The 23,304-nt window shown below is 43.2% G+C and overlaps 1 protein-coding gene across 2 annotated transcripts in view; it reads right to left on the bottom strand.

Annotated features, from left to right (window-relative positions):
• The window catches only part of SNX18 (sorting nexin 18), a 31,365-nt gene extending 11,064 nt beyond the window's left edge, over positions 1-20,301 (bottom strand). The window contains exon 1 of one of the 2 annotated variants that reach the window (XM_004380463.2): positions 18,488-20,301. In XM_004380463.2, coding sequence (XP_004380520.1) covers positions 18,488-20,126 — 1,639 coding nt within the window. In that variant the 5' untranslated portion in view covers positions 20,127-20,301. The remainder of the gene's footprint in view (positions 1-18,487) is intronic. The other variant, XM_023734975.1, reaches the window with a different exon arrangement.
• Between the last annotated feature and the right edge of the window lie 3,003 nt (positions 20,302-23,304).

Genomic DNA, 23,304 nt, shown 5'->3' with positions numbered 1-23,304 from the left:
TTTTGGAATAAACAATGGATCCCATAGCACTTGTGGGTAGGGCAACAATTTTAAAATAAATAAATAAATAAATAATAAATAGGAGTGATCAGAGGAAAAACATTTTAGAATGGGGATGTAAGTATTCCACTATGAAACTGTTTCTTGGGCTAACAGACAGATGTTGATTATTTGCATCTGGAATAACGTACGGGCACATTAAGGTTTTATTACGAAAAGAAAATGTAGGCAAGTATTAAATTCTGAGGTTAAATAAGAAGAGTCTTATAATACAGAGTAGTAGGAGTATGTCCTTAGTTTACAAAAAAAAAAAAAAAAAGTAACAACCAATAAAGAACTAACACTTCTGGTTCAGAAGAAACTATGACTCATAAGAAGGTAACACATGAAACAGCACAGCCTCCCTAGGACACACAGCTGAAAATAATTCCTATAATGTATTTGAAGTACAGGAAAAAGTACTGTCGAAAGTGAGGCAATATATTTTAGCCATTTCCCATTACTGCAACCCCAAAGGCGAAAATAACTCAGGCTGTCCTCTAGGATACCCAACAGAGCTTCTAACACATTTCAATTGTTTCTTCCTCACGCGCTCTCTCTGGAAGGAGGCAGTACAGAGTAAGGAGATTTCTCCCTCACAAAAAGACGAACATGTTAAGAATAAATTTTCAGTTGAGCACTCAATTTAACTATTAAATCATTTTGGCAAATTATTAGAATTTCTCCACTCCAAGACCTTATAATCCAAAAGAAAGAGCAAGAACCCTGAGGACTTTCTTCTTATCACTCCAGTCCTGATTAAGACTCCTGCTGGGGAAGGCCAACTAGGGCTGATTCTGATGTGAGAAGGGCAGAGACGGTTCCCAGATTTTTTTTTTCAAGAGCTAAAAGGGCCTTAAGAGGTTTTAGCACAATTCTTTCTTTCAGTTTTACTGATATGAAACCTTGGGCCCAGAGAGGCCACTCCCACCCACCTGCTGTGAAGGTCTCCCGCATTCTGGAGACACTTTACCCTCTGGGTGAGTTAAGACTGAGTGTATCCAGATTTGAGATGGAGATAATTACCCTGCTTCATTCCACTGACTAGGCCCTTTATTTTCTATATTTTGTGAGTTAAAAGGAAAACTGAGGGAATATTCTGACTTTGCTTTAGGATCTGTTATTAACAAAATCTCCTGGACTCCTATGGCACTCTTAGCTGACTCTGATATGCAAAAATCCTAACAGATCATTTTTTTATTTACTGCAATTGCCCAGGCTCAGAGAAAGACATGTTCCCCCTTTCCAAACCCATCTCCACAGAACTGATTTCCTAATTCACTCCCACCTCTTTCCTAACTTTGTTCTGTGTATCTTACCATCGTATGCCATCTTGCAGTTTTAAAACATGCTCAGGCTGGAGAGAGCCAAGCATGAAATAACAACGTCCTTGTTTATAATACATATATACTCCATTTTAGAAGAATTATGTTACTTGCGTTTGTAATGAATAAAAATGATTAAAACAAAAGAATTTAATCATCTGGCCAGCTTCATTAACATTATTACCTTAAAGGGCTCACACCCAAATCATTTTATAAATTAATTATGATTCAGGAAGTCAGCACCATTTCCAAAAGCATCATCTTACTTACACAGCATGTCAGTAAATTGTTCCCGTCAGTGAAAACTGCTTAAGAAGCATTTCAATGTCTTTTTTTTCCTTCCTAACCTAAAATGACAGCACTGAAGTTTTGGTGTCATCTAGTCAATTAGCACATGCTAAGAACCCACTGAAAGCTGAACCAAGGATACCAGCAAATGCAGCTGCACTACAATAAACTGTACAACATAAGTTTCTTCTGCTTCTGATTCGCAGGCAGAAATAATTTTCTGGCAACTTCTGACCCAGTAAGATGAGGAGGAAAAAAAAATCTCATATGCTTTACTGCCTTGAGGATTTTAACCAAGGCAAGCCCTAAGCTGAATGTAAGAAGACGTCTTGCCTCCCCGCTATTTTCCCTCTTTACGTCCCCCTCCTTCCTCCCTTCCTCAGGCCCCCACAGGACTTGCTGGCTGTGCAAAGCGCTCCCTACACAACGCAGTCTCACTTCTGTACCTGAACTGTGCCTTCCTTTCCTCAACCAAATCTCTTATTCTCTGTTTTTTGTCCCTCCTTAGACCAAGTACACAAAAGGCCCAGTCACTAAGCAACAGGGATCCAAAGGCTACATTTTCTCCCTTAAAAAAAAAAAAAGTACCTTATTTAATTTTGAAATTGTGAATATGCCAAGAACATTTTCTGTCTTGCTGGGTCCTTTCCCCAGAAAACTGAAGCCTTGGTGTGAGAGACAGAACAGAAGACAGGCCGAAGGGCAACAGGAACAGCTGAGTAGAAACTGCTCAAGACTGGGCCCGGCCTGTTTTTCTTCATTCCCTTCTACATGTAAAATGTTGAAAGAAAATGCTAACGTGGTCAGTGTGGACTATTTCCTTCTTATCCTCCCATCACTGGCATCCATACTTCTCCTTCCCTGCTACTCCGCATTAAACTCTTCCCCTCCTTTTCCTTCCTCTTTTAGGTCTCCACCTGCTTACTGATTACCCTTTTCCTTCTCTGCTCCGTTTCTACTTTTTTGTATTCCTTTGAGTAAAACTTCTCAAAAACCAAAGGCCAATATCCATCTAAACAGAAAGAGGGAGGATGGCCCTGCATCCAGGAAAATAATCCCACATAAGCACCTGCTCTGTGTGGACAAGCTCTGCACTTTGCACATCTCATTTTCTCCTCTTTAACCCAGAGAGAAAAGTAATTGTCACCCTGTTTTCAGAGGCAGAAACTGAAGCTTAGGGGAGATAAATACCTTTACCAAAGATATACAGCTGACATGACCCGGGTCTACGCAACTCCCCAACCTGGACGGTCGGTTCCCTTGAGCCTGGCCCGACTGAGGACTGGCTCACTCCTTGTCAGTGTCTCAAAGCCCCACAGACCAGCCTCAGTCCAAACTACATACAAAGCCAGCACATGAAGCCCCCCTGGAAGCCCACACTGTCTCAGGGATGAGGAACCCACAAATGGCCTCCAGGCCCTCGAAATCCTATTCTTGGATCAAGTTATACTAAGAGAGCTCCAGGTCTGGACCACATTAATACCGAACTGAGGTTGGTGAAAAGAATTTGATAGGGCTTAAAGCTAAGAACTAACAAAATTCAAAGATAAAAATAATGTAAAATTCACTTTCAATTCATAAATATAAAAAACAACAAAGTTTAACTTTTAAGCCAGTTAAAAAAGGAGAGAAAAAGGTCAGGGCAAGGATTATAAACTGCAAAAGAAAAAAAAAAAGCCCTGGTTGCTTGATGATGAAAAAAATCAATCATTTAAAGAATTTAGGCGTCTGAGTTTGGTCCTGAAGATGTAGTAGGCAGTAGTTTGTTCTAGGTAAAAAGCCTTGTTACAGCCTAATTAAGTAGCTCTTACAGCTTCACTCAGCAATCACCGTCTATGGGCAGAATGACATTTAGTATGAATGAAAACATTCACTTGAGTGTAAACATCTTTAAGCATGTGATTACTTTTACTTACTATGCACATACATTCATACAGTTCACCTTGTTCCAAAATTAAAAAGAGGAAAATTTCATGATTATATCTCTTGTGGCTTATTTGGTACAACAAGCTGTTCACTGCTGGGAAAATATACATATACACATATATGTATGTGTGTGTGTATTTATATAAAATGGTTTTTTTGTTATAGCTTATATGGAATATTAAATATTAGTGATAAAATTACTAAGGGTGATAGAGTCAAGAGAATTTTGTAAACACATAGTGTATTTTTTAAATTTCAAAACATTTTTTAGATGCAATAACGAGAAATGTTGATCTGCCGATGGCCAAGCAAATATAGATGAAGACATTCAAATTTGAGAATAGGAAAAATAAGCATGGATTTTTTTTTTTTTCCTTAAAAATGTTATACCCATAGAATCTTAAAAAAAGTAGGAAGAATATCCTTGATAATCAAAAACCTACAATAAAACTTTTAAACACAACTGATTTCACAAAATAAAATCCACATAATGGTTTAAATTCAGAGAACACAACTGATGCCTGAGGTCTGCAGTACATAATTTCACTTCTTAATTCTTTCGTTATCTGATACACGTGTATGGATATTGGCCTGTGGAAATAAAGCAGCAATGGATATGTTTGCAAGCAGCCAGCACTTTGGGTTTAACTGACCCTTTGTTACACAACAAACACTTTTATACCAAAAAGAAGGGTGAACTCTGGAAACGTTATCTTTAATTAAAGTTATAACTCTAGTTTTTTTTTTTTCTAGGAAGATAAAGGGAAATCCAAAATAAGGTGAATCCAATAGAAGCTGCTAAACTGACCCAACCCTTTTTAGAAGGGAAACCAGGATGACAGGAGAAACACACCCAAAGCCATGGGATTGTGTAAATGCTTCTAAGAATACAGAAGCTGATATTGTAGTTAGAAGTATATTTTCACGAATTATACTTATGTGAATAAATTTCTTGCTTTCAAGTACTTTTCCATAAATAATATCTAGTTTTTAACTTCAGGATCGAAATTGCAAACTTCGTTGTTTCAGTTTGCTTACTTAAGGTACAATGGCAGGTGAACAGCACAGTATTAATCATTTTCCTTAGTGCACGCCAAATGATTTTATACCAGTAACTAATCATCTCTAAAAATGATGCTCCCACAGTGGCCACCAGGACTGGCACTTTACGTCACTTCACAATCACTAAGCTTTGGTGTGGTGGCATTGGTGGTTGAGTGGCAGAATTCTTGCCTACCATGTTACAGAGACCCAGGTTTGATTCCTGGTCAGTGCACCTCATGCACAGCCACCACCCATCTATCATTGGAGGCTTGCATGTTGCTATGATGCTGAATAGGTTTCAGTGGAGCTTCCACACTAAGACAAACAAGGAAGAAAGGCCTAGCAACCTGTCTCCAAAAATTAGCCGATGAAAACCCCATGGATCACAATGGTCTGATTCGTAACTGATCATGGGGATGACACAGGACTGGGCAGCATTTTGTTTGGTTGTGCATGGGGTCACCATGAGTTGGGGGCCAACTTGACAGCAGCTAACAACAACAATAAGCTTTGGGGTAATTCCTAAATCACCTGTTGTAAACTTAAGACCATCCCCTCACCCTGTGGTCTTCCTGCTCCTCCTTGTGCTGGCAGGTACCAGGCATCCGGAGGCTCTAAGTCTGTATTCTGGCCACATCTGGACTTCCTTAAATTAGATCATAAATAACCAACTAAACACAAAATAAAGCACCTAAAACATAGACTTTTAAACTATACATGAAATGCCAAGTCACAAAACGTGAAAATTACCTATTACCCATACTGACATCTATTAATATTTAGTCAAAGATTCTCATTACAGACAATGTGTGGCTTTTGTGAAAATCACAAATGTCCATATAATACAATAAAAAAGCCCATAAAGCAGGATTCTAAGAATCCCTTCAGTGCCATTCCTTATCTTTCCTTTTAATCCTACTCCTCTTCTTACCCTGCTGTCATGGATTGAACTGTATCCCCCAAAAATATATGTCAGCTTGGCTAGGTCATGATTCCTAGTATTGTATGACTGTCTACCATTTTGTCATCTGATGTGATTTCCCTATGTGTTGTAAATCCTATCATTATGATGTAATGAGATGGATTAATGGCAGTTATATTGATGAGCTCTACAAGATTAGTGTCTTAAGCCAATCTCTTTTGAGATACGAAAGAGAGAATTAGAAGAATAGTGCATCCTTTAGACCTGGGGTCCCTGCGCTAGAAGCTCCTAGTCCAGGGGAAGACTGATGACAAGAACCTTCCTCCAGAGCCAACAAAGAGAAAGCCTTCTCCTGGAGCTGACGCCCTGAATTTGGACTTTTAGCCTACTAGACAGTGAGAGAATGTATTTCTCTTTGTTAAAGACATCCACTTGTGGTATTTCTGTTACAGCAGCACTATATGACTAAGACACCTGCCTATTTCTATTACTGGCATCACCACTTTCTATCGCCCAAATCAAAGACCTCAAAGGTAATACTAGGTTCCTCAAGACAGGCATCCCCTCAGCAAGTCCTGCCATCCTGCCTAGCTGGTATCTGGAGTTCGCCACTCCCTTCCATAGCCATCCTCTCGCTGGGACTATTCTAACACCTCCTCAGCTCTGTGCAAAGCCCAGAAGACAAACTTCCTCCAGCCCTGACCTGGGAGCCAGGGCTGCACCTCACAGAAGTTCGCCTCCAAGAACATGCAGTCCAAATTTCTGTGGCTTAGTTTGTCATCTATAAAATACAGGTAATAAAAGTATTTACCTCAAAAGCTCCTACGAGGTTTAAATCAATATAAGGAACATAAAACACAAGGCAAAGTGTCTGGCACATAGTAAGCCCTCAAAATATGTTAGCTATTTTTATTATGATTAAGACATCGTTCTTCAGTTTAAAATCTTTAGTGGCTGCTGACTGCCTATAAAATAACTCAATTTTCGAGCAAGCAAAATTCTTTACACTTATTGTAGTATAAAGAACACCAGTCTCAGGTCAAGGTAAAAAATGAATTCAATTCCTGGCTCTTCTAATTAGCTGTGTGATCCTGGAAATCACTTCCCTGAGCCTGTGCTTTCACAGGCATAAAATGGGCATAATAGTCCCATGGGGAATTAATAACTAATATTAAATGCTCAGAATCTTAGGCACTAATACCATGCAAAATGGTTACTCCATTTCACACACATGGAAACGGAGACTGAGAAAAGTTAAGTCCATTGCCCCAAGTTGCACAGTGAAAAGTGGGAGGAACTCAAACTCAGATCCATTTGGTTCTAGAGTCCATGCTTGCAGCCACTCTAGTATCATAATCACTCCTGAATGGAGTTAAGATATATATCACATGCCCGGAATACTGCTAGTCACATAGTAAGTACTCAATAAATGGTAGCAATTACTATTACTATTTATTACACTCCCATTTCCCTCAGTTTAGCCTGAATTAGCGTAAGAGCTCCCATCTTATCCCAGTCCAAGCCACCCTTTACACCTGCCACCAGCATCTGTCCATCTAAGTGCAGGCCTGACCAAGTCAATACCCTGTCTGATTTCTGCGATGCTCCCTTCAACATCCCCAGCAGCACGTCAAAATTACCTAAGTTTTTTCTGACAGTACCAATGGCTAGGACCCACACCCCTGAGATTCAGATTTCACAGGTCCGGGATGTGGCCCACTGTACAGCTGTAACCACTCCACTGTTGATTCTGAGAGGCAGCCAGGTTTAGCCAGGATTTTTGCACATGTGGTTCCCTCTGCCCAGAATGCCCTTCCTCAGCCTGCCTGCTTGGCCAACTTTCAGTTGCTTATCAAAACTTTTTAGACCGAGACCTGGAGAAGCCAACCCTGAACCCTCCTATCCACTCCCCATGGTTAACTGCTCCCTCCTCTGTTCAACTGCACACCATGGCACATTTCCATGATTGTATGTGTCGCACTGTATGGTGACATCTACTTATTTGTCAGTCTCCCTCAATGACCTGAGCAGTCTTCAAGAGCACTGGGTACACAGCAGGCATTTAATAACTGTCTGCTGCATTCACATGAAATATTTTCCTAGTGTACCTACACTTGAAAAGTCAACTCTTACATGCTTATCGATGCATTTCCAAGATCTGGGATGCACTTTTCATCTATACTCCTTCAAATGACAAACTATGACCATTGTTCAAAGGAGAAAACCAAATGCTACTCACCCAAGCCACTAATGCAAATGGAGGATTACCTCCCTCTCTCCCTTCTCTGGCCTCGCATGCACTCTCTTTACTCTCAGCACTAAGTTAAATCTGCCTTTCATTTCAATTCTCTGTGCACACATCACCTCCCTTCTGGAACTTAACCCTACTGCTCAACACCTAGACTCAGCACTTTGTGTATCAAGTCAATCAACAAGAATCTTATGACGTGAATTAAGCAAAAGGGGCTCCAGTAACAGCAACACAATTAAAGCTTACTGAAGAGGAAAGAAGTAAATATACACATGTTTAAACACCAAACAGCAACATAAAGTAAAATCATGATGTAAACCCAAATACCTGGTCCTGTCAAGTTGATTCTGACTCATAACGACCCTATGGCATATAAAATAAGGCTTTTTCAAACTTCCTCTCCTCTCCCTAAAGAATTCTGGAAAGTCATTTCATGTGGACAGAAGTCTAAGACTTTTAAATCACTCACATGTTCATTAATGACTTCATCCATAAAATATACCCAGATCTTATTTTGTTGTCTGTATATTTTTAAACTCTATTATCAATTATCATATAAACAGCAAAACAAAAACCTATAAATCACAGAAGACAACTATTTCTAAATCAACCAGAGGTACTATCATGGGTTGAATTGTGTCCCCCAAAAACATGTGTCAACTTGGTTAGGCCATGATTCCCAATATTGTGTGGTTGTCCTCCATTTGGTGATTGTAATTTTATGTTAAAGAGGATGCAGATGGGATTATAACACCCTTACTAAGGTCACATCCCTGATCCAACGTAAAGGGAGTTTCCCTGGGGTGTGGCCTGCACCACTTTTATCTTATGAGATAAAAGGAAAAGGAAGTGAGCGGAGAGTAGGGGACCTACTACCAAGAAAGAAGCACCAGAAGCAGAGTGCATCCTTTGCACCCAGGGTTCCTGTAAGGAGAAGCTCCTAGTCCAGGGGAAGACTGATGACAAGGACCTTCCTCTAGAGACGATAGAGAAAGCAAGCCTTCCCCTGGAACTGACACCCTGAATTTAGACTTCTAGCCTACAAGACCATGAGTGAATAAACTTGTTTGTTGAAGTCATCCACTTGTAGTATTTCTGTTACAGCAGCCCTAGAAAACTAAGGCAGGTACTTATCCAGTGCCTACTTCATTAATTAATTCAACACACATTCATTAAATACTTACTATGCTACAGCTATTAACCAGCAGGTCAGCAGTTCAAATCCACCAGCTGCTCCTCTGTAAACACTACGGGGCAGTTCTACTCTGTCCTATAGGGTCACTATGACTCGGAATCGACTCGACGGCAACAGGTTTGGTTTTTGGCTTTTTATGCATGCATGAAGGAGTCTGGGTGGCGCAAGGTGTTTGCAGTCAGCTGCTAACAAAAGGTTGATGGTTCAAACCCAACCAGTGGCTCTGCAAAAGAAAGGCCTGGCAATCTGCTTCTGTAAAGATTACAGCCAAGAAAACCCTACAGAGCAGTTCTACTCTGTAACACCTGGAGTCGCCATGAACTGAGAGCGACTTAACGGCAGCTAACAACAACATGCACATATTAACAACGGAGTATACAGGATATATACTATATATCTTTGGGACACCATTTAGCTTTTCATCAGCTATAATTACTTGGAAAATGATGGGCCTCAAAGAGGCATACTGCATACAAGGAAGCACTACATCTGAGGCTTGACTATCTGGGTGCATGGGGTGGGGTGCGAGAGAAGTGGAACAGAATGCAGGAGCCCAGTCAATCTAAAAGGATTAAAGTCCTGATTCCCCATCTCAACTGATAAAAACTCCACTCTTACTGTAGGTCAGGCCAAAAATTGTGGAGTCACGCCTGATGACCCTTGTTTCTCTCACACGTCAAATCCAATCCCTCAAAATAAGACTGTGACTTTACCTTTAAAATGTGTCCAGAGTCAGACACTTTCTTACCCCCTCTGCTGCCCCCACCCTGGTCCAAGCCACCAATACCTCTCACTTGGACTACTGGAGCAGTCTCCCTGACTCCCAGTCTACTCTCAACACAGCCACCAGAAGAAATATCAATTAAAACATCAAGCTGGAGGTCATTTTTTGGCTCAAAACCCTGCAATGGCTCCCATCTCACTTGGCCTTTATTCCAAGTCCTGACAATGACCGACAAAGCCCTACAAATGTGACCTTGCATGACCTCATTTCCTACTAGGCTCCTCTCAGCTCCCACCACCTGGCCTCTTTGCAGTTCCTCAACACTCCTGGAACATGCCCACACTTTGCTCCAGCTGTACCCCCTACCTAAAAAGCCCTCCCCCAGATATCTGTTTGGCTAACTCACTCACCTTCTTCAGATCTCTGCTTAAATCTCACCTTCTCAATGAGGCTTAGTTTAACCATGCTTCTTAATACTTCATCCTGCCACTCCAGCTTCTTACCCTGCCCCACCTTTTCGTTTTCCCTACCACATACCATATTCCAACATACATTAAAACTGACTTGCTGTGTTTGTTTTTCTTCCTGCGTCTCCTCCCAGCTGGAATGTAAGCTCCCAAGGGCGGTTATCTTTATTTCAGCCACTGATGCAGCCCTAGCATCTACAGCAGAGCTGGTACATGACAGACACTTCAATATTTGTTGAATAAAATCAAATTTCTCTTTTTAGAGGGTCCTAGGAATGAATCTATTTATTTTAGATCCCTTCCCTAGCCACTGTCTCCCTACTTGCTAAATAAAAAAGAAAAAGCCGTTGCCGTTGAGTTTATTCCAACTCATAGTGACCCTACAGGACGGAGTAGAACTGCACCATAGGGTTTCCAAGGAGCTGGTGGATTCAAACTGCTGACCTTTTGGTTAGCAGCTGAGCTCTTAACCACTTGCCACAGGGGCTCCACCTGCTTAACAATACATGAAATTTCTTTATCAGAAGAGGAACATCAAATCACAGTGAGAGATAAAAAGTTCTAAGGGGGGGAGGGGGGGAAGGAAGACACATGGACTAAAACTCATTCAGACTAAAGTTTATTCAAGCTATAAACATAAGATCAATATCAGACCGTTTCCACTTTTGGAAAGGAATCAATATTTGGAACTCAAAGTGAAGTATGTTGTATAGGAGGAAAAAGCCACCATCACAATTTATCTCTTTGGTGGCCTTCTAAATTACAGCCCTCGTTTGGGGAAGAGAGAAGTTGGTTCAGCTGCCCCAGTGTGCCTCAGCTTCAGAACACCTGGGAGCCATCAGCAGCAGGTAGGTGGCCAGTTATTAATCACTTTCACATTCACAGCACCTGGTGAGGTAAACCCTCCATGCATGCTTGCTGATCTGATTTAAATGTGCACAAACTTTCTTTCACATCAGCTGATAAAGGGTTTTCATGCTCCCAGATTACAAAATCAAATAAGCAGACAGAACACTATTGAAACCAGGCAGAAAGAATGTCTAAATATTTACTGTATTTGTAAGAGTATTTTATACTCAATGAAGTGATACTATTAAAAAAAAAAATCAACCAACAAAATGGTACCTAGGAAATCATTAACCTCATATTTACAGATGAGGGAACTAAAGCTCAAAGATGCTACAGTAATTTGCGAACGACACAAGTAACTTGGGGGAGAGGGATGATGACAGGAGACAATTTACATTAGTCATTTAATACGAACAACTGGTGACTCTAAGTAACACCTACCTTTATCCCTCTGTTACTATTATTTCTCGTGTTCAGTGTGGGAGAATCTCATTAGAATTTAACATTTCACTGTTACACTGGTGACTCCTTGAGCTTTGATACTTTTGCCTTCAATACTGGTGGCAACAGACTACCAGGTGGGGCGACTAAGTTGCAACAAGATTAAAGGACAGTGTCTTTCATTTTAAAAGCACCTTTCTACTTTTCAAAAATTAAACAGTGAGTAGTTACTATGGACCACAATATTTAATCCTCATGATGACCTTGTGAGGAAGTGTGCCCCACCCTTTGCCAATAAGAAAACTGGGCTCAGAGAGGTTAAATAACTCTCTGAGGCCCCCCCTCAATTCATGCACCCGACAACCAGATTCCATGCAGGTCTGCAAGGTCAGAGGGATGAGACCCTGCATTTGTAATTCTTCACTTGGTACATCCCTGCCTTTGTTGGTACAACTAACTCAGCTCCCTCTAGACTCGGGTCAGCCCCATCTCTTCTGCGTAGCCTGGCGGAGTCCTCTCCAGGGTGGGTTCGGCCCCCTCCTCTGGGGTCCCAGCATCCTGGCACATGGCTCTCTGGACCTGGCAACCAGCATCACCATGGCTGGTTTACCTGTTTCCTCCACTAGTCAGACAAGTCAAGGAGTATCCTGCAGACACCAGCAGAGTAAAGAGAATCTAGGCTGTGCTCTACACATGTGGGGTGGTAAGCAGTACAGGTCTTCAGGGTACACCCTCATCAAACAGAGCTATGCATTATGGTGTCATTTTATTTGTGATAATCATTTACTTAATGACATCATGAAGCTTCATAAATAGATGGCAAACTAAATCTCACTTGAAATTAAGATTTTAACTAAAAACACTTTAAACAAATATAATGATAGAATTTTATTCAGTCTGCAGAAAAAAAACATAGTTTAAGGGAAGTGTCATGTCTGTAAGTGAATTTATACCTTCTTCCCCTATGGAGCAGTTCTACTCTGTCCTATTAGGGAGCAGAGGGGTTAAGAACTCGGCTGCTAACCAAAAAGTCAGCAGTTCAAATCCACCATCCGCTCCTTGGACGCCCCATGGGGCAGTTGTCCTACAGGGTCACTAGGAATCGGAATTTTTTTGGTTTCCAGAATGTCTCAGTTGTTGGGGTTCCACCACAATGTTTGGAAATCCTAAGATGACCACACAGGAACCTTTGGGGATGACATTTCTGAATCAAGAGGGAAGTCCAATTGAGTTCACAGTGCTCCAAGAGTTACCGGGAGAAGCAAGGAGGGCAGTGGGGTCCTCTGGCCTCCTTTCAATTCTGCTATGATCAGTGTAACACAGTGGGCTTTTCAGAGACACTTTGAAGAGGGCTCCATGGCTCAAAAAAGAAGTCTGAGAATCCACTGACAGGGCAATGTAAACAGGACCCCACTTGGCTTTATGACCCAAGACTGTTCTTGACCCAGTCGTATGTTTTAACCAAGAAAATGCGTCATCTATTTCAAAACCCTCAAGGGTTACTACATTACCACTAAGAAAATACAGATTGGGCCAAAGGCTGAAGCTAGATCTGAAGTCTCTTTAGAATAGCTGGGGGTGGGGGTAGAGGAGAAGAAAAAAGGGTTCAATTAAGATGGGGCCAAAACAAAAAGGATGAATAGTTTCAATTTCCAGCCCAGAGGCTCCAAAATAAGGATGAGTTTGCCAAGAGTCCAACTTGTTAGACCTTTTCTCTGTATTCCTGGCACCACTCTTGCACGGCTATTTTTAGCCCCAGGAGAATGGGGAGCAGACAGGGAAGGTCTCACTGTAGCCCTGCCTTACCTTGTGCACCCCGCAAGGACTCTGGCTATCTTTAATTAATGTCTAAGGGACGTAAGACCAACCCTGCAAATGGTGAAAGGAAGCACAATGGTGAAATTCTACCCAGCAAGACTGATATGCCCACTACTGGTATACCATTCCTAAGGTCCTGGGGCTATTTTTTGTTGAAAAGAAGGCTCCATCTGAACATTTACAGAGAGAAATGGAGTAGCCTCTGCGTATTTAACTTAAGAGTACCGAAAACAGGACTGCCTGTTTGTCTAGTCTTGCCTCCCTGCTTCACTCGGCTCAGACTAGATTTTACCAACAAACCATTTTTACATGATTTTATAACCTTTTTCTGGAATAAAGAAATTTCACGTTAAGTGATTCCCTCTAGCTCTCTAGTCCATATTCATAAATAAAGATGAAAACATTTCTCATAATCTAACTTTTACAGTCTTTCCCTTTTATAATATCCCCCAAGAGAAGCCTAAAGCTTTTAAACCACAACGACTTGCTGCCATCCAGATATAGCTGTATTAAATACTGTATTAGAGATTAGTCATTATCTTTGAAAATAAAACTGCATATGCCAAAAAACTAATAGTGAACTATATTCTGTATGCAACCACAAACTCAACAACATCAGCATTATAAAAGCAAGGATGGATAAGAAGGGAAGAGGATAAAATGCTACCATTTAAAGAGAAGAAAACTGAGACTACAGGATTACACAGCTGGTCAGTGACAGACGAGTATGTACTTCCTAGACAGGGATCAATAAACTGCTTACGAACAAAGACTATAAAGGGCTCCTATTAAGTCAAACAAAATACAAATAAAATTCAAAAAGATTCTGAATTCCCATCTAATGTACTACAGACTCAGGGCTTAGAACTGGTCTGTTCTGGTTCGAACCCCTGCTAAGAATTTGCATTTCCACCCCAGATATACTGAATCAGAATCTACAATTTAACAACATCCCCCCATGTGATTCCTATGTATCGTAAATTTTGAAAACCACTGCTCTTGGTCCCTAACTGGTAGCATGAACATCCATTGCCTGAGAACTTGTTACAAATGCAAGTTCTCAGCAGGGGTCTGAACCAGAACAAACCAGTTCGAAGCCCTATACAGACACAGGAAACTGCCTTCTTCTTTCACTCTCTACTCTACTAACCTAAATACCAAAACCAAACCAAACCCTCTGTTGATTCCAACCCGTAACAACCCTATAGGACAGAGCAGAACTGCCCAACAGGGTTTCCAAGGAGCGGCTGTTGGATTCCAGCTCTTAACCACTGAGATACCAGGGCTCCATTAACCTAAATAGGTCTATTTATCTAAGACTCCAGTAGCTGATAAAAAAATCAGAATTCTAGAACTCTCTTTTCGCTGAAGGAAACATATGGCTTTCTTTCTTCACTTTTACAGAAAGTACTCACAATAAAACCATTATTAAACTGAAGCAATGGTTTCTAGTACTTAGTTAAAAAAAAAAAAGCCACTCCACCATAGTTAAGAGTATCTGAGCTTCCCCTGCCCCCGTTCTATAACTGGTTCCTTTTCGGCCTCAGATGTCCACTCAGAGACCAGTTGTGTTTTCCGAATGGGACACATATGCAGGTTGCACAGCAGATGGGCATGCTCATACCATGAAACTCACTGGACAAGTGTCTGGGAAGTTCTGTAAAGAAGGATCTACCAGGACCTGCTTCCCTTATTGTTTTTACTACTTGAGTCTATGTGGGAAGAAGGGGATGTCATGTGATAACCAAAGAAAAACTATTTGGAAAGTACTTTAAAAGATAATCAATTTGCTGGAAAAACTTATGACAAGGTTGACAGTTAAACTACAGCAAATTGCCTAGCACAGAACTTCCTCAGATGATGGAAATGTTCTCTATCTCACCATCCAATATGGTAGACACTAGCTCTTAAGCACTTGAAATATGGCTAGCGTGACTGAGGAACTAAATGTTTAATTTAATTTTAATTAACTTAAATTTAATCACCACATGTAGCTCATGGCTACAGTATCAGACAGCACAGGTCTAGAATATTCTACAAGCCGACTGATCACAGCAATCTTCTGGATAAGAAAAAAGTTTAGGAGCCTAATGTTCCTTTCCTTTCCCCCAGGAATTAAGAGAAAAAAAAAAATCTAATTAACTCTCCTTCTTAACTGCTTTAGTAATTAAAAGGCACTTTCTAATCACATTCTATCTCATCTAAATGGGGATTTTATAATACATTAAACCCACTGTGTGAGTCGATTCTGACTCATAGTGACCCTACAGGACAGACCAGAACTGCCCAACAGGGTTTCCAAAGAGTGACTGGTGGATTTGAACTGCCGACCTTTTGGTTAACAGCCGAGCTCTTAACCAGTACGCCACCAGGGCTCCATTATAACAGAACATATGAAATGCAGAAGTAGTGGAACTGCTTTAGCTTTACCTTGAACAACAAGAGCTTAACAGGTAAAATAAGTATTCTGACTTTTTTTTTTTTTTTTTTTTAGTTTTACACTTCTCCCTAAGTTGGAGTAGAAACTTTTGACCAATACCTACAACAAACGGTTGTTTAAATTGCTTAAAGGTTTTCATTTATTTATTTTGTTCTCTTCTCTCAAAAGCCACAGCAAGACCTTTGATGTGATTATGCTCTGAGACCTTAGAGGGAAAAAAACAATCTGCATATAAAATCCCCAAGTGCTCAGACTGAAAAAGATTCCTTCCAATAGCAACTGCATAGCTAAGAAAGGAACGAAGTTGAACTGCTTTTTACAACTACAGTCCTGAACATGCTCAAAAAGTATTAGTTTATGATACTCATCTCTTCTGTATTGCTAAAAATTACCCACACTAGCATCCACAATAAATAACAGTTGTGAGCAAATGCCACACTATAGCTTTAAATGGCAGTCCATACTAAAGACACGTCATCTAGGGACATCGGATCCCTGTACGTTACACACCAAGGCTACAACAGAAACAAACTATATTGAGTATCAACTGGTGTTCTTTCCCAAGTTCCTAGAAATTACGTTTAATGCCCTTGAATCTGTTCAAATAACATAAAACGGGACTTACTGGTTTTAATGAAAGAGGTTTTTCAATTCCCAAACAATAGGTGATAATTTCAGTTCCAGAGTTTTTTTGGTGTTTTTTTTTTTTTTTTAATAAACTAGATAGTTTAATAGACTAAGTAGACGACAGCGGTAAACTCAAAGTAGACCTTGAAACAGACTCCGTACCTTTCTGAATAAATAATGTCAACAGCAGGGCACATGACAAAGGCTGCCATCATATTTTTGGCTGCGTGGCCTGAATGACAATAAAACCAATGAATGAACTGACACCACCCTGGAGTAGACAGTCACCAGTGTCTGGCCAAAAGGGTTCTTCACTTGGCTCCACTCATTTTCATCTATTTACAAACAATTTGCATAAACTTACAGAAATATGAAAAAGGTAGCCAGCGTGGTTCCAGATACATTTAAATTCCATGTAAACACAATGGAATTTAAATGTAAAATCCTGATTAAAGGCTCAAAAAGTCAGTTCCACCAGCACCAGCCAAAAAGTCAAGGATTCAGAGCAATTCATGCAAAAAATACGTAAGGAATGCAGAAGCAAGCTCAATATATGCCAACGGCAATAGGCCCCTCAAAAAGCTAATTCAGTCTTAGATTACATTTACAAATTTTGAATTGCCAAGAAAGCTACTTTCTCTACTAAAGTTTGTGATGCAGATGTTTCAGGTTACTGCATTCTAGTAGGGTCATTGACACACTGAAGATGTCTGAAGGAGCCCCTCCCCACCCCTGTGCTAAGAGTCACTTAGAAGAGGAAGGAGAGAGACGGCTGTCTCCAAATGTCTGAAGGGCTGACAAGTGAGTGAGGAACAGACTCATTTTGTGTAGTTCCTTGGGACAGCAAGAGAATCAAGAGAGGCAAATTTTAGATAAATACAAGAAAGAATATATCAAGGATCAGAGTTGTTCATAAATGGACTGGTTCACCTGAACAGGCAGTGAGCATCTCATCAGGCAGTGAGCATCTCATCAGGAAGGGTAGGCTGATGACCTAAGGAGCTTTCTACCAGCGCAGGAAGTTAGATTCAAGGACTCCCTCTTCCCACCCTCCCCCCACACTGCCAAGACCCGCCTGCCTAACTCCAACACCCTAACATTCTCTCACTCAAGGGATTACATCAGAATGCAAATTAGTAAAATTAGGACAAGGATTACTACTCTAAATTTATTTCATAAGTCAGTGGCAAATTTGAGTGCTTTAACAAAAGTCGTTGTTAGATGCCATCGAGTCGATTCCAACTTAGCAACAGTACAGAGTAGAACTGCCCCATAGAATCTTCTAGACTATAATTTTTACCGGGAGCAGATCAGCAGGTCTTTCTCCCAAGGAGCGGCTGGGTGGGTTCAAACCGCCAACCTTTCAGTCAGCAGCCGGGGGGCTTAACCCTTGTTGTGCCACGAGGGCTCCTTTATCCAACGCTAAGGGCATTAATAATTAGTAATTTAAAAAACTCTGACAGTTGGGCAGCTAACTCACTAGGGTACCAGAAACAGTGCTCTCAGATACACTACTCAGATTCTACGCATTCTACTAGTTTCTTTACATCATTTTCCCAACCAATAGTCTTAATTTTGGTCTGTTAATAGACTTCGTACTGAATATGATTAAGCTTCAATGAGATTAATTCTCTTAAAACTTCCTGAAATTAGAGCGATTCTTTTACCTCATTTTTACAAAGGGTGCAAGCAGAAGTCCTCAATTGCCCAAACTAGCACCTTGGAGAAATGATCCTAACTCCTATACCAAAGCAGGACTTACCTTTAATTGTAGTCATCTGTTCCTCCCCATTATTTTCATGCTCCTGAAACCCACTGCAGTATTCAAACGGATGCCTAATACAGTTTGGGTCCCCCCTTCTAATTCTACTCTAGTCACAAGATTACCGGTACAAAAAGCAGCTCATTATCCAACTATTCAAACTCTAAGACGACTGCAATGTCTTACAAAATACCCTCCGAACCTTCCCTAAAGAGTACTTTAAGGAGGACACTAGCAGTGGGACAATCGATCCCTTATTCTGGACCTATAGAGTATTAGTCTGGAACCAGCAGTGATACTTTTGTCAAAGTCATCCCTTTCAGCCTGAAAATAAATTCAACATCATTTGCTCTAAAGGCCACGCTTTACCTTTCTGAACATGGATGATGTCCGGGAAGTTGGCCAGATGCCCCTGATACAGCGCTAACAGGTCCATGACCGGGTCCAGGTCCTGCCTCGGCTGGTCGGCAAAGAGCTCGCCGATGGCGTCGTAGGCATCTCCGGTGAAGGCGATGGCCTGGTTCAGGCCGACCGAGAAGGCCTGCTGGTCCAGCTCAAAGGCCTGACTGAGGCCCCGGAAGGACTGGCCCACTTTTTGATACTCCTTTTTGAATCCGGTCACCTGCTTGCGCGCAAACTCGTTGGCAGTGTGGTTGAGCTGCAGCGCGCTATCGTCCATCTTCTTGGTGAAGCTCTTGAAGCCGTCGATCTTGCTTTCCACTTCTTGCAGGTCGAGGGCGGCGGCGGGGGGCGTGCTCAGAGTCAGGAAAAAGTTGGCACCCACCATCTCGTCCTTCTCGGCCTTCCTCTTGCCCTGTTTCCAGGCCTTCTCATCGGTGCTGCTGGGGCACGTTAAAAAGTGCTGGAAGACGTCGCACTGCGCCAACACTGGGTGGCTGGCCATGTGGTTCATCCACCAGATGAGGCCCTTCCGGCGCTTGGAGATGAAGTCCTCCTCGAAGCGGCCCGTGGCCTGCTTCTCCGGCAGGTGGGGCACCGAGATGACGGGGAACTTCTCGGCCAGGCGCGCGTACAGCCAGTCGAAGTGCTTGTAGCGCCGATGCACCGGCACCTGTGTGTGCGTGGGCACCAGCTTGTAGGAGATATAGCTCTTCATGCCCTTGAACTTGGTCTGCTTGGTGGGGTCGTCAATGGTGCACTGGAAGGGGTAGGGGTTCTCCTGCCACTCGGGACCATAGGGCCCCAGAACCACGCACAGCTTGTCCCCGTCTTTGACAAAGCCGGACGCCTCGCCTAGCACGAAAGCCTCCCCGCCCGACTTGACGAAGGTGGAGAAGCGGTTGAGGTTGCGGCTCACGGTGGCCGAGCTCTTGGCCCCAGACGGGTGGTGCTGCGGGTGGTGCGGGGGCGCCGAGCTGCCGCGAGAGCCCAGCGACAGGTCCGAGCGCGTGGACAGGCGGTAGCGACCCGCCACGCCGCCGCCCCCCGACGACGAGCCGTCGAAGTCCGGGTACGCGCCGCTGCCCAGCGCACCCGGCTCGTCGGCCACCGTGGAGCTGTCGTCCCACTCGTCGTCCCAGTCATCGTCGCTACCCTGGCTGGCCTGGTAGCCACCGCCGCCACCGTAGAGCTGCTGGGGCGACGGCTGCAGAGCGCCCCCGCCGTAAGGGAAGCCCGCGCTGGGCGGCTGGAAAGTGCTCGGCGGCGGCGTCTGGTGCGGTAGCAGCAGCGGCTGGAAGGCGTCAGGCGGAGGCTTGAAGGAGGAGGGCGGCGCGGCAGGCAGGGGCTCGAAGCCGCCGGGCGGCACGTTGGCGTAGCGAGCGGGGACGCCTGGGCCGCCGTCGCCCGCTGGGCTGGGCTCGGGGGCGCGTATCACCTGCACGTAGGAGGCCGGGAAGAGGCCGCGGTCGCCGCGGCTGTTGACGCCCTCGAGCCAGCCCTCGATGTCCTGCTCGCTGCATAAGCTCAGCACCTCATGCTCCCGCAGCGAGATCTCGCCCGGGTTCTCCGACCTGAAGTCGTATAACGCCCGAGCGCGCAGCGCCATGGTCCCGGCGCCCCGGCTGGCGGCCCCTGATTCCGCCGCCACGAGCCCGGGTCCCGCCCGAGAAGCCCGCGGTAGTGCCCGTGCCCTGGCGCGCGGACTGGAGTCCGAAAGGCAGCGAGCTGCCTGGTATCCCGGCCCGCCGGTGGAACCCTCCGCGCCGCTCAGCTCCGTTCGCAGCTCCCAGGGCCGCGCAGAGCCGCCGCCGCGGCCGGGGGCGGGGCCCGCGGCCTCCCACGTCCTCAGATGCGCTAATCCATGGCCGAGAGCCGCGCGCCAGGCGAGAGCAAGCGATGGCCGAGCCGCCGCGCCCGCCGTCCGGCCCAGTTCCGCGGCCGCCCCTGCCCCCTTGTGGCTGTGCTGTGCAGGGAAGTGTCGGGGTTAGATCGCTACAGAGAAAAAAAGGAGGTTTTTATTCACAAGCGGAGCCCTGGTTGCGCAGTGGTTAGGCGTTTGCCTACCAGCCGTAAAGGTTGGCGGTTTGAATCTACCAGTCCCTTTTTGGAAACCCCGTGGGGGCAGTTCTCCTTTTCCGTACAGGGTCGCTATGAGTCGGAACTGACTCGATGGCAATGGGTTTTATTCAGAAGTGAATTGTCTGAGAATATTGTTAGGCTTTTAAAGTTAGAAACCGTTTCCTGGAAAGTAAATTAGTATTTGCATTCTTGATAACTTTCCGACTCTGACTACTCAGTGAGTGCTGCTAGAATGACAACTCACGCATCTAAAAAAGATTTTGCAACGAATATTAGCGATTGCACTAAGAAGAAAGACGGGCCTGCACGCCGATGAGGCATCTTCCTTTCCTCTTCTTTTCACTGGAGCCGTTTTGCAAGGAGGGAAGGACACTGACAAGAGCAAAGTACAGCCTAGGGAAGATGCTGTCCTTGACAAAATAAGAAGCTAGGGATGGTGTAGGGAGGGATGGGCTGGAGGATATACAAAAAATGTGTACAGAGAAGCAACATTTTGCATGTATTCTTCTCCTTAAGAGGTATCCTTCCATGTACTGCAGAGAATGACAGCTCAGGCTTCAGAGCCAGGCGCTGAATTCCAGTCTGCCTTCTGACACTAACTACCTGCATGATCGTGAGCAAGCCAGTTAATTGTACCTACCTCCTATGGTTGTTGTGGATATTCATAACAATTTAATCCACATTTTCCAGATGAGGAAAGTGAAGCACAGATAGATTAATCTATGCAAACACTGTACATAGTAAGCACAGTTTAAGTGTTTGCTGCTACTTTTGCTGTGGTTACTGTTATTTTGGAAAGCAAAAACCCTGTCCTCCTTCATAAATATAATTTAAAAAAAAGAAGTTGCCATCCAGTTGGTCCTGACTCATGGCAACCCCATGTGTATCAAAGTAGAACTGTGCTCCATAGAGTTTTCAATGGCTGATTTTTTGGAAGTAGATTTCCAGGCCTTTTTTCTGTGGCACCTCTGGTTAGACTCAAACCATGGACATTTTTTTAGCAACTGAGCTTGTTAACCATTTGCACCCCCCAGAGAATAGCCACTCCATCATAAAGAGAATAGATGAGCCAACCCAGTTGCCTTGAAGTCAGTTCTGACTCATGGCTACCTCATGTGTTGCAGAGTAGAACTGTGCTCCATAGGGTTTTCAAGGCTGTGACCTTTTGGAAGCAGATCACCAGGCCTTTCTTCTGAGGCACTTATGAGTGGGTTCAAACCACCAACCTTTTGGCTAGTAGTATGAGTGCTTAACTGATTGTGCCACCCATGGACTCTACATAAAGACTCCTAAAACACAAATCCCAGTGTATACCCCAAGAAGGATCCACATTCCTACTCTTAGTCTGGGGTCAGTGATCATCCCTCTCCAGTCATCTCTATGTTTTGCTATATTTATATTATTTCTAAGATAAACAGATAAAAATAGCTTCCTGAAATCTTTACCAACTCCAGTCTCCGATAGTTGCCTCTTTTCATATCTTCATTTCTTTCTGTGTATAATTTGCCAAAGCCTTTTCTTCTCATAATCCCCTTTTGTTAAGTCTAGCCTAATTATTCCTTTGAAGACACCTCTAATTGGGATTCAGCATTCATATGTCATTAATTTCAGCCTGTTCTCTGACCCTTTTCAAGCAAATCTGGGAAACAAGCCAGTAGAGTATACAATTATTGTAAGGGCTGTGGTATTCTAAGCATCCTGCACAAAACCACCAACCCAGTATACCAGAATTCTTTCCACAGTGTTTATCCCTAACACAAAACCTTGACTCAATTCAGTAAGCAAATTCTGAATTATAATATTTTTAGTTGAAAATTCTGGGTTATGACTATTTTTACAGTAAGTAACAGGAATCATTCAATTCCAATGTCAACATTTTATGTGATCAGAAACGGGAAGTTAACACTAAACATCTGGAATATCATTTATTTTACTTTAATAAGTTAATACTCATGAGAAGGTAACTTAGATTATTTAAAATAAATATATTTTGTTTCATCCCAACTATTCATTTGGTAGTAGGGGCCCTGGTGGCACAGTGATTAAGGGCTGGACTGCTAACTGAAAGGTCAGTGGTTCACACTGACCAGCCGCTCCATAGGAGAAAGATGTGGCACTCTGCTTCTGTAAAGACTAAAAAACCATAAAAACCCATTGTCGTCTAGTCATTCTGACTCATAACAACCCTACAGAACAGAGTAGAACTGCCCCATAGGGTTTCCGAGGAGCGGCTGGTGGATTCAAACTACCAACCTTTTGGTTAGCAGCCAAGCTCTTAACCACTGAGCCACCAGGGAAATCCTATGGGGTGGTTCTACTCTGTCCTATAAGTTCACTATAAGTTGGAATCCACTCAACAACAATGGGTAATCCATTTGGTAGGGAGCCCTGGTGGCAGAACGGTTAAGTTCTCAGCTGCTAGCCAAAAGGTTAGTGGTTCTAATTCACCCAGCTGCTCCGCAGGAGAAAGACCTGCAATCTGTTCCCTTAAAGATCACAGCTTAGAAAACCCAATATAGTAGTTCTAATCTGTAACAGGAAACCCTGGTGGCTTAGTGGTTAAAAGTTTGGCTGCTAACCAAAACGTTGGCAGTCTGAATCCACCAGGTGCTCCTTGGAAACCCTATGAGACAGTTCTACTCTGCCCTACAGGGTCAATATGAGTCAGAATTGACTCGACAGCAAAGGGTTTGGTTTTTTTTTTT

This window comes from Trichechus manatus, unplaced genomic scaffold (genome assembly GCF_000243295.1).
Source record: "Trichechus manatus latirostris isolate Lorelei unplaced genomic scaffold, TriManLat1.0 scaffold00074, whole genome shotgun sequence".
Classification (NCBI taxonomy): Eukaryota; Metazoa; Chordata; class Mammalia; order Sirenia; family Trichechidae; genus Trichechus; species Trichechus manatus.
The sequence above is the reverse complement of the archived record's forward strand: the minus strand, read 5'-3'. Positions and strand labels throughout refer to the sequence as shown.